Source organism: Chlorocebus sabaeus, chromosome 13, assembly GCF_047675955.1.
Source record: "Chlorocebus sabaeus isolate Y175 chromosome 13, mChlSab1.0.hap1, whole genome shotgun sequence".
Taxonomy (NCBI): domain Eukaryota; kingdom Metazoa; phylum Chordata; class Mammalia; order Primates; family Cercopithecidae; genus Chlorocebus; species Chlorocebus sabaeus.
In genome coordinates this window covers 46890698-46903280 of record NC_132916.1, presented here as the reverse complement: position 1 = coordinate 46903280, position 12583 = coordinate 46890698, and the positions used below count along the sequence as shown (strand labels likewise).

Sequence of the window (12583 nt, the reverse complement as noted above, 5' to 3'; positions counted from 1 at the left end):
GAAAAATGGCAGATTTATGGATCAATTTTGAAAGTAGAGCTGACAGTATTCACTGATAGATGAGATGGAGAATACAAGAAAAAGAAGGGAAATAAGGATGATTCCAATATTTTTGGCAATAATTTTGTTAACTGGAAGTATGAATTGCCACTCAGAGATGGGAAAATGCAGAAAGAGCTGTTGTTGGGAGACTATCTGGAGTTCACTTTTATATCCATTAAGTTTGAGATTCCCATTAGATATCCAAGCAGAGATGCCAATTAGGCAATTGGTGTATGAGTGTGCAGTTCAGGAGAGCTCCAGGTTGGAGATACAAATTTGTAAGTCATCAAAGCACGATCATTATCCCAACGAGATCAGATTACATCACAAGTGACAGAGTGTTGATAGATATGATGTACAAAGACCAAATTTTGATAACCTCCAATTTATTAAGAGTTAGGGGAGATGAGGAAAGTAAAGCTGAAGGAGGAGCAGCCAGGGAAGCAGGAAGAAAACTAGATGAGTGGAGTGTCCAGAAAGCCAAGGGAAGAGAAACGTTACAGGAAAGAGTGACAATCATCTATGACTAAGAGATCATGCAAGAGGAGGGCTAAGAATGAACCACTGATATTAGCAGAGACAATGTCATTTGTCATTTTGAAATAGCAGTGGGGTGATGTGGTGAGGTGAAAATCTTATTAGGGTGAGAGAGAGAATGGGACGCAGAAGATTTGGAGCCACAGAAGCAGATAACTCTGTCAAGAAGTTTTGTTACAAAACAGAAATGGAGAACTAGGACAGTAGCTGGAGGGAGATTTGGGATCAAGGGAGAATTTGTACCCCTAGCAATCATAATTGGTTGCCTTCTAATTAACATGGCAGGTGCTTTTATGTGTGTATTGAAAGAAATCCCTTAGAAAAATAAGCTTGGTGGAAAATGGTACTCTGTAACAGTATGAAATACAAAGGACTAAATTATTTGTATAGTAATTGAAGCTGCACTTGCCACCACAGATTCTAAGCAAGCTACACACAAAGCTTTATAGCTTTCAGAGAAGAGTTGTTAAATCTGCTATCTCAAGTTTGTCTAATGAGCAGATAATAATATGAAGTCCCCTTAAGTTGTTATCTTTCTATGAAATGTACTAGGAAATCAAGGTAATAATTAGATGAAAACTAACAGGATACCATTTGTTGTCAATCTAGTATCTTGCTCAGGATTATTAACTAAAATATAAAACATGATTTCAAATACCTCTTATAGTCTCATTTTTTGCTTTGTAATGTGAAAGTGTTTAGAAATACATTGAAAGATGATAGTAGATAAAAAGAAACAATAATCTGCTCAAGAGGTTATGATTGCTGTCAACTTTGAATTGTGATGTTAATGAAAAGAAAACTTTTTGTATTGTGATGTTAATGAAAGGAAAATTATTTTTCATATATTATGAACTTCCTAGTTAACATTGTTATTCTTCAAGCTTCTGCACATGTCAAGTGCTTTCAATGTAATTGAATATATTTTCAATATATTCTTTCAACATAATTTCTCTGAGAGTGCAACATCAAACTTCCCTTTCAAGCCTGTTACTGTCATTTCAAATGTTAATAAGCTTTTTTGAACAGTTATTTATCTCACTTTTTTGATCATAATAAGAACTCTTGAGAAAGTAAGAAAATGTTGAGTTCTAGATTATCTGGCTTGATTCTGTTCTCTAGAAGCCTAGTTTGGAAAAACATTTCTCATATGTAGTAACACGTTACTTAATATAAATATTATGTCCAGATCCTTATTATGTATCTTTTAGGTAATAAACCACTTTAACCGTTTACTAAATTAGGCTTTTCATTAATATATGTTTAACATAAATCAGATTATAATAGTCTATTTTTTTTTACATTTTCTATTTCCATCCTTGTGTTCTGCTCTTCTTTGTATCAACTGTTTTTTCTACTTCTTGTCACATTTTTAGAGTGCTTCACAGAACAATAATTCTGCAAGATGCTTCTTTAGAGACGGTCAAATAAATGAGAGGAAAAAAAAATGCTGTATGTTCTATTTTTAGAAGGATGTAGACACACTATTACTTTAAAGTCTCTGTAACAAAGGTTCTGAGAAGTCCTTGTCTAAAAAGGAAACATTCCGAGAAGTGTAAAAAGCCAATTATGTTGAAACCAGCAATTCCAAACTTATTTGACCACAGCATCCTTTTTATCTGGGTGACACATTAATACCTAAAAGAATTTCCATGAAGCATTTATAGAGAAAAGTTGGTATAATGGGAAAGATGAAGGCTTTGGAACCAGAATTCTATTATCACTTAATTTTTGTGAGCTCGAGCAAGTCACTTAACCTGTTTGGGGTTAGTTATGGTAACATCTATATATCAAAAGAGTGGAGGCCTTCTAAGGCTCTCTCTTTCTTTCTCATATTCTCTGTTTCCATTTGTACTGTAAAGGTAATCTACTTGTGTGGCTTATGAGGTATGGGAGAATTTCATTTGCACTATTTTCTCCTCAATCATATAAAATAAATTTTGAAAATATACACTCAAGGCCAGGTGCGGTGGCTCATGCCTGTAACCCCAGTACTTTGGGAGACCAAGTTGGGCAGATCACCTGAAGTCAGGAGTTTGAGACCAGCCTTCCCAATGTGGTGAAACCCCATCTCTACTAAAAATACAAATATTACTGGCATGTGGTGGTGGTGGGTGCCTGTAATCCCAGCTACTCAGAAGTTTGAGACAGGAGAGTCACTTGAAACCAGGATGCAGAGGTTGCAGTGAGCTGAGATGATGCCATTGCACTCCAGCCTGGGAGACAAGAGTGAAACTCCGTCTCAAAAAAAAAAAAAAATACACTCAAATTTTCAAAAATGTGTATCTCTGAATCTTTTTCCCTCTGGTCCACCAGACCTATATATCAAATTGCTTCATTGACTTGTCCATTTAGATGTCTCATAGGTATCCTAAACACAAAACTTTTCACTCCTCCAACTCTCAAAATTGCCCATCCTCTAGGCTAACACTTCTCAGTGTTATAGCATCAGCACCTGCCTGACTGCTTGAGGAGTTATCCCCCAATTCTCTTCCTCATCTCTGCCACATCCAATTCATCAGCAAGTCCTATTGATTCTGCCTATAAAACATATCCCAAATCCGCTGACCTTTCTCCATCCCAGGATGCCACCCTCTGTCACCTCTTGTTCATATGTCATCAAATATCATTGACCTTTTTATCATGGTTATCAATTCATAAGGAATAGATTAAGACAGATTATGAACTGGGCAAACCTCAGGTTAATTTCATGCAGTATGCAGGACACTGGAAATCCTAGATTTCCTGCCACTTATGCATGTTTATTAAAAAAATTAAAAATATAAACAAAAGAAGATAGACCTGAGGGAAATCTGCAGATCTTCCTCACCTCATAATTTGCATGTTTACGTGAATAAATTATTGAAACCATAACATCTGAGACAGACTCCCGCTTTCAGTTTTCATTATTAATTGGAAACCATTCCTTTTAAAATTCATAATAATATCTATACTTAGCTAATGAGAAAAAGATAAATCTTCAAACTGCTTACTTATAACTTTGTTAATAAAATATTATCTATGTCATGTACCTATGTAAGCCTATATCCTTTTGTGTATTTTTTTCTACTCTTTAATTTTTCATTGACAAATAAAAATTATATATACTTATGTTGTTGTGCAACATGATGTTTTGATAGATGCATACATTGCAGAGTGACTAAATCCAGCTAATTAACATATTCATTATCTCACATACTTACGTATGTGTGTGTATGTGTGGTGGGAACACTCAAAATCTACTCACTTGGCAATCTTCAAGTATACAATAGTTATTAACTATAGTCACCGCTTTGCTACAATAGATCCCCTGAACTTATTTCTCCTAATTGTAATTTTATATATTTTGACCATCATCTTCCTAATTTTCCTGGTAGCTACCATTCTACTCTCTGATTCTAGCTGTTTGTCTCTTTCAGATTCCATGAATAAGATCATGTGGTATTTGCCTTTCTGTGCCTGGCCTATTTCACTTTACAACATGCCTTCATCCTTTTGCGTAATCTTTAGCATCTGGCGTTATTTGTGAATTCATTTTTACCATTTTCAGTTTCTTAACTGATGCCTTTGACTTTATTTCAAAATGATACGAAGAAAAATATGAAAACAGTAGCATATTCTTTCAGATCCTAGTCTCTCTAGTGACCAAAATAAAATGGAGAACACTGCTGACTCTCCCATAGTGTATTTGCTCTCTTTTGCTTGATTAAGTAATGTCAGTTACATTAAGGTTTTGTGTGTGTTGAAGGTGTATAAAATTTAATTAGGGTTTTTACACTAACAAGTAATTGCCTTCTCTACCTCACTAGTTTAGAACGGACTCCAACAGCAACATCATGTTCCTATGGTCATATTACATTTTCAAACTTAAAAGGCCAAGAACATTACATATATGTTTATTTCTTTCTTCCCTTCTCTTTTCCATCTTTTCATTCTTCTTATTATATTTTACGTTGAAGTGTATGCTTTTTAATTCTCACCTATAGTGTCGCATATGACAAACAGTGGCCTTTGGAAAAAAATGAGGTAATCATGGAACTGCAGGATCTGGTCACAGCTCCTGGCCTACAAGGATATAACCATTTCATAGAGAATGAACCAGGAACATTTGAAACTTTACCAGGTAGTAAATAACCTCCTGAAGCAAAGAACCAAGAGCCTTCTTCTTGGGCTCCCAGAAATGGGCCAGATGTGAGAGGCTTCTGGTTCTCACTTGCTTTGTTGTCACCAAGAATAAATTCCCAAACATACACTAGAGTCCACCTGAGAGTCTAAAACGGGGCACAAAAGGTGAGTAGTTTGCTAATGACTTGGAACAAAAATGGTCTTTAATCTCTCTGAGTGTAGTTTTTAACTTTGATTCAGGGTTTTGTTGTTGTTTTTTTTTAAATCTCCATAAGGGTTTTTAAATGAAAGGCACCTTTTAACACTTTATTGAAAGTATCCTTATATTCGTTTTCAGGAGACTAAATTCTGGAAGCTATATAAACTGTATGTAAACAATGGAGAGAGAGACCTAAGATTTCCCTTCATGGTGTGACAGCTCTACCTTTCTCTTAATGTCAAGAATGATCACCTTTTCTACAAAAAATTTCTTGAAAGAATCTCATCCCTACTTGAAAGTAAACGTCTTCCTAGATTTGAGAATTAAAGGGCTTGTGGCACACTACAGTGAAGCAGAATCTTCCAAAGTGATTTGTCAATGGATGGCAGAAGAAAAATTACTTTATTTATGAATACTTCTCAATAAAATTGAAAGCTCATTGACAGAAAGATCATATTTGTTCACTTTTGTATTCCCAATTACTAGCTTTGTGCATGACTATAACTATACACATGCAATGAATAAATAAAACTTCAGTTTCTACATACACAGCATGAGACAAAAAGATGAAATATTCTACTTTGGAAAAGGCTGAACATCCACTAAGCCTTGAACAAAAGCTGAGAGGTTTAAGTAAACAAATAAGGAAACTGAGCACTTTTAACTAGATAAAAGAAAGACTGTCCAGAGAAAAGGACTGGTTAAGAAGGGACAAGTGCTGTTAATTGTAAGAGGATTTTGAGTATTACCTTCCTTCACGGAGAGAGCCTCCAGTTTGAGGGGTAAATCTGAAGTTCCATCTGTGGCAGCTGAACTCTGGATGTCTGGTAATGCATTCCGGCGGCCTGCCCTTGCTGAAGATGCAAAATTGGCGACCCCAGACTCCACATCAGTCATTTTTGATGAATCTGTCCTCATAGCAACATCTACAAATAGAATGTGCATATGAAGAAGATGAGCCTATTCAGAGCTAAATGTTCACCACAGTGGTTGAAAGGCATGGCTAGATCAAAAACACAACAGGCTTGAGAGTCTAATCATTGATCACAACCTTCATCAATGTCTACTGTTACGGTCCTGCAGCGTCCATTTGCACATTTGCTGAATAGAGCAGGAAGTCCTTAGTGTGAGCCAGATTGCTAAAAATAACCCCTGAGCCGAATGAGCCACTTGGATGCTTAAGGGTGCAGTAATCCCTTGCCTTTTGTTCTGCTTTTCTATGGATGGATCAGCCAAACTAGGGCTTGGAAGGAAATGAAAACTGACTTTTTTGACCACTCCTGTAGAGACTCGGCCTGCCAGTATTTGCTTGTGGTGGTTGTTAAGGCTGAAACCAAATAATTATAATTTGTAGGGACCAAACAAAACACTCTTTTCCTACTTCTTAGAAATAAGAAATTCTACTTTATCTCAAAAGCTTTTTCCCTAGAGAGCACTGGATATTTTGATCTGTTCTGGTCTGAAACCTAATTTTCGATAAATTCATGTTAATGTTTGGAAAAGCAGGACCTATTTTAGGTTTTTTTTATCATCAGGTCGACATGGTAATTATTAATTCTTTCCTAAGCACCATTTGTCTCCCTAACAATTGTCTCTCTCTAAGAAAGAATTCTCAAGAGATCATTCACTATAGAGGGAGGAAGGTAACAGTTATTGCTTACTCTAAAATTGACCTTCTTTTTATGATGTTTTCTAATGAATCTCTCCTGAGAAGTCAACTCTGAAGAGCATCTTTAAAGCAGCAGCCGCAGTAAGCATTTTATTGAAAAGCTATTTAATGCTAGCCTCTCAGCTAGGCCTGAGAGTACAGACGTATGGTATACTTTCCATCTTTAGGAAACTTGCACTCTCAAAAGGGAGAGAAAATATATGCATGCAAAGATAGATACCCTAACATAGAATGCACTATGATACCCTAATATAGAATGCACTGAGGGATGGAGATGCTTATTTGTGACACCTAAAAAGGGCAGAAATATGTAAACCTTGGGCTACACAGAACAAATCCAACTTTTCATGGTAGTTGGAGGGAGTAACTTCAATTCAGGAAATGCTAAAAACTAAATGATACAGTCACAAAACATGGTGCATTTAACAATAGAAACACAACATCTTTGGTTCATAGAATCCAAGAAATGCAAATTGAGCTTAGCATGGTCCTTAGGAGTCCAGGAATAGTTCGGAATTGCCCAAAAAAGAGTCATTCTATTATTTCTATGGATATTATTGTCTTTCCAGGAATCATGGGAAATTTGAGAACAGAGCTATGTTTTGAGATACAATTTTGGAATCCATCAGAGTTTTAACTGCTTGGTATTTGGCGACTGTGGATAACGTATAGATAACTTAGTGTACTGTAAAAAGCAATAGACTATTGGTCAAAAAGAATATGCTCCATTATAGACTTGTAAGGTGATATTGTTCAATCCATTTAATTTCTCTGAGTCACAGTTCCTCCTTTATATAACGGGCATAGCAATTAGCCTATGGATTCACAGGATGCTTGTGAAGCACTAATGACATAAAGAATAAATAAACTCTTTGTAACTATAAGGCATATGTTTGATTGTTGGCATCATTGTTCATATCTCACTAAGCGTTCTTTATTGTACCACCTTCTTGTGTATCCTCTTTAATCCTGACAAGAAGTATTTTCCTCTTGGGAAGACCTCTAGCATTTTCTAAGAGGAAAACCAGCATTTTTATTCAATACTACAAGAATATTTTTATATTATATTATTTAAACCTCCCAATAATCCCATGAGGTACTGAAGTATGACCCTTGTTTTGTGGATGTGGAAACTGGGGATCAGAGAGGTTAAGCAACTCATTTAAAGTTGCACAGCTGCTAAGCCAGCACTCAGGCATGCAAACCCAGTTGCAGTTCACTCTGAAAGCAACGCAATATGGATTATCACAAAATTGTCTCTGAATCCCCATAATGCACATAGGTAGCCATATAAAGCTACTTTATATTCTGCCTTTATTATTTTTATATAGAGAAAATAGGGGGGAAAATGTGTCTGTGTGTATACATATATACACCTAAAAGTTTGTTAAAGTATGTATGTGTATATATATATATATACACACATGCACATATATACACACACACACACACACACACATATATATATATAAAAATACCTGGACGATGGAATAATCTCTCTCTCTCTGAATATATATATACACACACACACACACACACACACACAACTGATGCATATAATTGGTTCCCCGTCTTTTCACAGTGTTCCTCTCTAGTTTGAATGTTTGGTTATCTTGTGAGCTCTCCTATGATACATTAATTTTGGTCAGATCTCTTCTCAACAGCTTGTGAGAAGTGGCTAGTTTGGAAGTAGACCCCATTTGCTGGCCTCCACTCTGTCCTCCACCAATTCACATCACATCAAAAACCACTATGACTGCAAGTATCTCTTCCTGTGTAACCGCAAAGAAGTTAACTCTGCTGGTCTTAAAGGAACAACTCCATGAATAACTGAATTCTTACTTGCCTGCTAGTCTAAAACCTTAAAATTAAATATGATAATAGTTTTTAAAATGTTAAGATATGTGATCTTAAATATTTAAATAAATTTATATATTTTATATAAAATAAAATGGGTAAACTTCTTCAGCAAGATGGGACATTTTAAATGAATATTGAGTTGAAATTTGTATATTGAAAAAGAAATTCTTTTTTTTAAATAATTTTTTTGGCTCGGCATGGTGGCTTATGCCTGTAATCCCAGCACTTTGGAAGGCCAAGGTGAGCAGATCATGAGGCCAGAACTTTGAGACCAGCCTGGCCAACATGGTGAAACCCTGTCTCTACTAAAAAATAAAAAATAAAAATAATAGTCGGGCATGGTGGCTCACACCTGTGATCCCAGCTACTCAGGTGGCTAAGGCAGGAGAATCTTTTAAACCCGATAGGTGGAGGTTGAAGTGAGCCAAGATTGCGCCACTGCACTCCAGTCTGGGTGATGGAGCAAGACTTTGTCTCAAAAAACAATAATAATAATTTACTTAACTTTTATTTTAGGTTCAAGGGTACATATGAAAGTTTGTTACATAGGTAAACTTGCGTCATGGGGATTTGTTGTACAGATTATTTCATCACCCAGGTATTAAGCAAAATACCCAATAGTTATCTTTTCTGCAGCTCTCCCTCCTCCCACCCTCCACCCTCAAGTGAACCCCAATGTCTGTTGCTAAAAAAGAATCTTCTAAAAAGTGGCCCTTGTAGTGGGTGATCAGCATGAAAAGGAAATTCTGGGTTTCACGTTTATTTCAAGATCATTTTGCTGCTAGCTGGCTGCTATTTTGGAAGTTTTTGCTTTTGCCTTTGTATTGTTATTTCAGACATAGGCTTTCTAATTAGTTCTGTTTTGTAGATTGATGCTGGAAAATAAAATAATCACAAAACTATCTAAAAGTTTGCTAAAGTTGTATTCATTAACTACTATTTTAAGATTGAAAACAGAACTGGCCAAATAGGGAGGCTAAGTAACAAAACCGCTTTACTTCGGGGCTGTACTTGGCCATAGCAAACTCACATTTGGCACCATCTTCCTTTCAAAGTCTGCCATTGATACTGACTGACCAAGATGTCATGCTCCACCACAGGCAGACCAAAGAGTTAACTCCGCCCAGCAATGTGGGAAGATGGCACATTCTACAGAGAAAAGCTGTTTTCCTGACCAAATGTGCCAATGGCCTAGAAATTGGTGGCAGGAACATTTGAATCCACAAGATGACTCTTAGTTGGGCTCTTTAAACTCCAAAGCAAAGAGATTTATTGTACCACTGGAGATAATCTGAAAGCTCATCAAGAAAAGAAATATGAATAAACTATGTAATTATGTTATGAAATGTTATACTACAATTTTAAAGAATGTGTTAGATCCAATAACACACTGAAATAAAGCAAGTTTAAAAATTAATATTTATAGTGTGGGGGAAAAGGAGAGAATATTATGAATACAATGGAATCTCATCTTTATACAAATAATAAAAATTCTAGTTGGGAATGGAAGGTAGAACAAGGAAAATATTAAACTTTTTTTCTCTACCTCTTTACATATTTTGACTTGTACTAATGATACCTTTGTAATTTAAAAGAATTGAAACATCCACCTAGAAAAATTATGAATAAATAGAAATTCAGCACAGAAAGGCTCTAAAAGTAACATTTTGAAAATTTAACCAAATAATAGCATATCCTTAAGAGAAAGCTTCTTCTTCCCCCAACAGCCATCTCTCATTTGTCTGTTGTTGGTTTTCTATACAACACTGATTGCATACGCTTGATTTTTTAAAAGGGGCGATACACAAATAGAAAAGAGATGATTGCTCTCTTCAAATGCCTTGTGACATTTAAAATATATAGCCCACACAAAGATGAGGAAATACTACAGAGAAAAATGACAGATTAACTTGAGGTTCTTTTAATTTTCTGGGCATAATTACGTTATGTTTGCTAACCAAGGCAGCTGACTCACTAGTAACTCTTCCTCTTTCTCTTCTATAGAATTAACAAAGGACTCTAGATGAGTGCTGCTTTGTCAACTGTGGCTGCTTACAGAAGCTGGAACCATTTAGACATTTGGAGATTTCACAAAAGTCCTTGCAATCCCACAGCAAGGTAATGCGATCTACATTGCCTGAGACACACTTCTATCTCTATTGAAAATACACAATTTTCAGACTGTTTGACAAAAGACTACTACACAGTCATATATATACACACACACACACACGCCAGCATCTTTACAGTCTCTAAAATACTGAAAATGCAACACCAGCACAACTCAAGAGGACAAGATGTCCAAGATAAATGGAGCATTAAAGTCATATTAAAAAATCACCAGTCAGAGCCCAGTGGGCCCCAAAGAGCCTGCTAAGAAAAAGAGGATGTTAGTATGTTAGAAGCATAATTATAAACAAATAGAAGTTTTTGCAAATTCTTTCCTCCCCACAACACGTCCATTTTCTTAATTCACACACATTATTTTCTCAAGCTTCCTTACTTGAAGGCCAGGATTGCAAAATGGTAGATACCTTCTTTTCTCATCTCCGGATACATATCACTCATCCTATCTTCCACAGTGAAACCATTGTTCATTTTATACCTAAGACTTCAAATACACTTCTTGCCCACTAAATTAGTTCCCTGGAGATGTGAGTCAGACTTTCTGAAAAAACACAGAATAACAAAGAAGTAAAAACATGCATTTTGGAAAAAATGTCAGTGTTTTTCCTGGCCAAAGACTGAGAGAGAAGGAGAGACTGACAAATGGACAGACTGGACACTGGTCTCCCCTGATAACCAAATGCCTTATCTGCCTCTTTCCAGCTCTCAGTATCCTAATACCTTATGCTAGATGTTTGCAGTTCTCTGCCTACAAATCATTAATTTCATATAATTTTCTGTTTTGAAACATATGAACCTCTTGCAAACAAGGTGAAAGAACTAGAATTACTTCTTTATGTGCCAACAAAAACAGATCATTATTTATTCATCCAGTCATCTCTTGAGCTCCTACTAAATTATCAAGTGCAAAGGCTTGTTCTTGGCCCACAAGTTACAGAGAGGAACCCATAGTTCGGTGACATGAGACATAGTTTGATCTTTCCAGTTACCTTTCCTGACCTCAAATCCTATTATTTGGAAATAAAGTAAAATTACCCACTCCTAATATGTAAATGCTTTCCATATCTCCTATTCACTTAAGTATCAAGATCATTTTAAGCTAAACAGAACTTACATGAAATGTAGACCTGTATAATTTTTTGAAACTTAGAAACCTTCTTGTTTTTGCAATTTTTCCAAAGATGGTATTTCTGTGCCTCTAGTGTAAGTCAAAGGGAACTCTACTTTTGTTTGTTGACACGCACATTTTTTAATGCTTATGTTCTTGCTTGTTAATTGCAGACAGATCATTCAATATACATTGGTAGACACATGGAAGTTATTTTTACCACAGAGAATTTTTGACAGCTTAAACACATAAAATTCATAATGCAAAGTCAAATTAATTTTTTCATAATATTCCACATAAACTAATGCACAAAGCTGAATACCTTTCCAGCACAATGTTACTTCTTATATTAACATAGGGCCACTTACAACACTAACATACACAAATGTTGTTAATGATATAAAAGATTAACTGTAATAAACTATGTAGCCCCCTTGAGTATGTGTCTGTGTTTGGGGGAGTCAGATTTAACTGGTCATCTAATTATTTTTAGTTTCATGCTAAAAAGACTTATTCAACATGTACCCTTCATAAAGGTTTTCAGAGAGTTAAGTTGGGCTTCTCCCAATCACTTGCAGCTTCCCAAAAGGACTAATAAATTTCTCCCATGATTGCAGGATATTACATTTGAAAAGACGATATAGTCCAAACTTGTAGATCCAGACACTTCAGTGATGCATCAACGTAACATAGCTAATTTGTGTCAAAGTCTTTCCTAAGTTTAGATGGTACTCTTTCTTCCATTACTATGATTCCTCCTGCTGCTTTCCATAACAAAAAACAAAAATAAACCCAGCTATCTACAGGGACAAAAATAAAAATGAAAATTCACTGTATACCAAAAAGTCTTTTTAAAAATTAAACAAGTTTCCTTTTTAATACGTTAGCTTGAGTAGGGTGTGTGTGTCCCTGTGTG

At 35.7% G+C, this 12583-nt stretch overlaps 1 protein-coding gene across 7 annotated transcripts in view; it reads right to left on the bottom strand.

The window, feature by feature from the left end:
- Positions 1-12583, bottom strand: part of PKIB (cAMP-dependent protein kinase inhibitor beta) — a 114634-nt gene that overhangs the window by 2342 nt on the left and 99709 nt on the right. For 6 of the 7 annotated variants that reach the window (XM_008007189.3, XM_008007191.3, XM_038000960.2 and 3 more), the window contains one exon: positions 5653-5829. In XM_008007189.3, coding sequence (XP_008005380.1) covers positions 5653-5829 — 177 coding nt within the window. Of the gene's footprint in view, positions 1-5652; positions 5830-5954; positions 6041-12583 lie in introns of those variants that run through there. The other variant, XM_008007193.3, reaches the window with a different exon arrangement.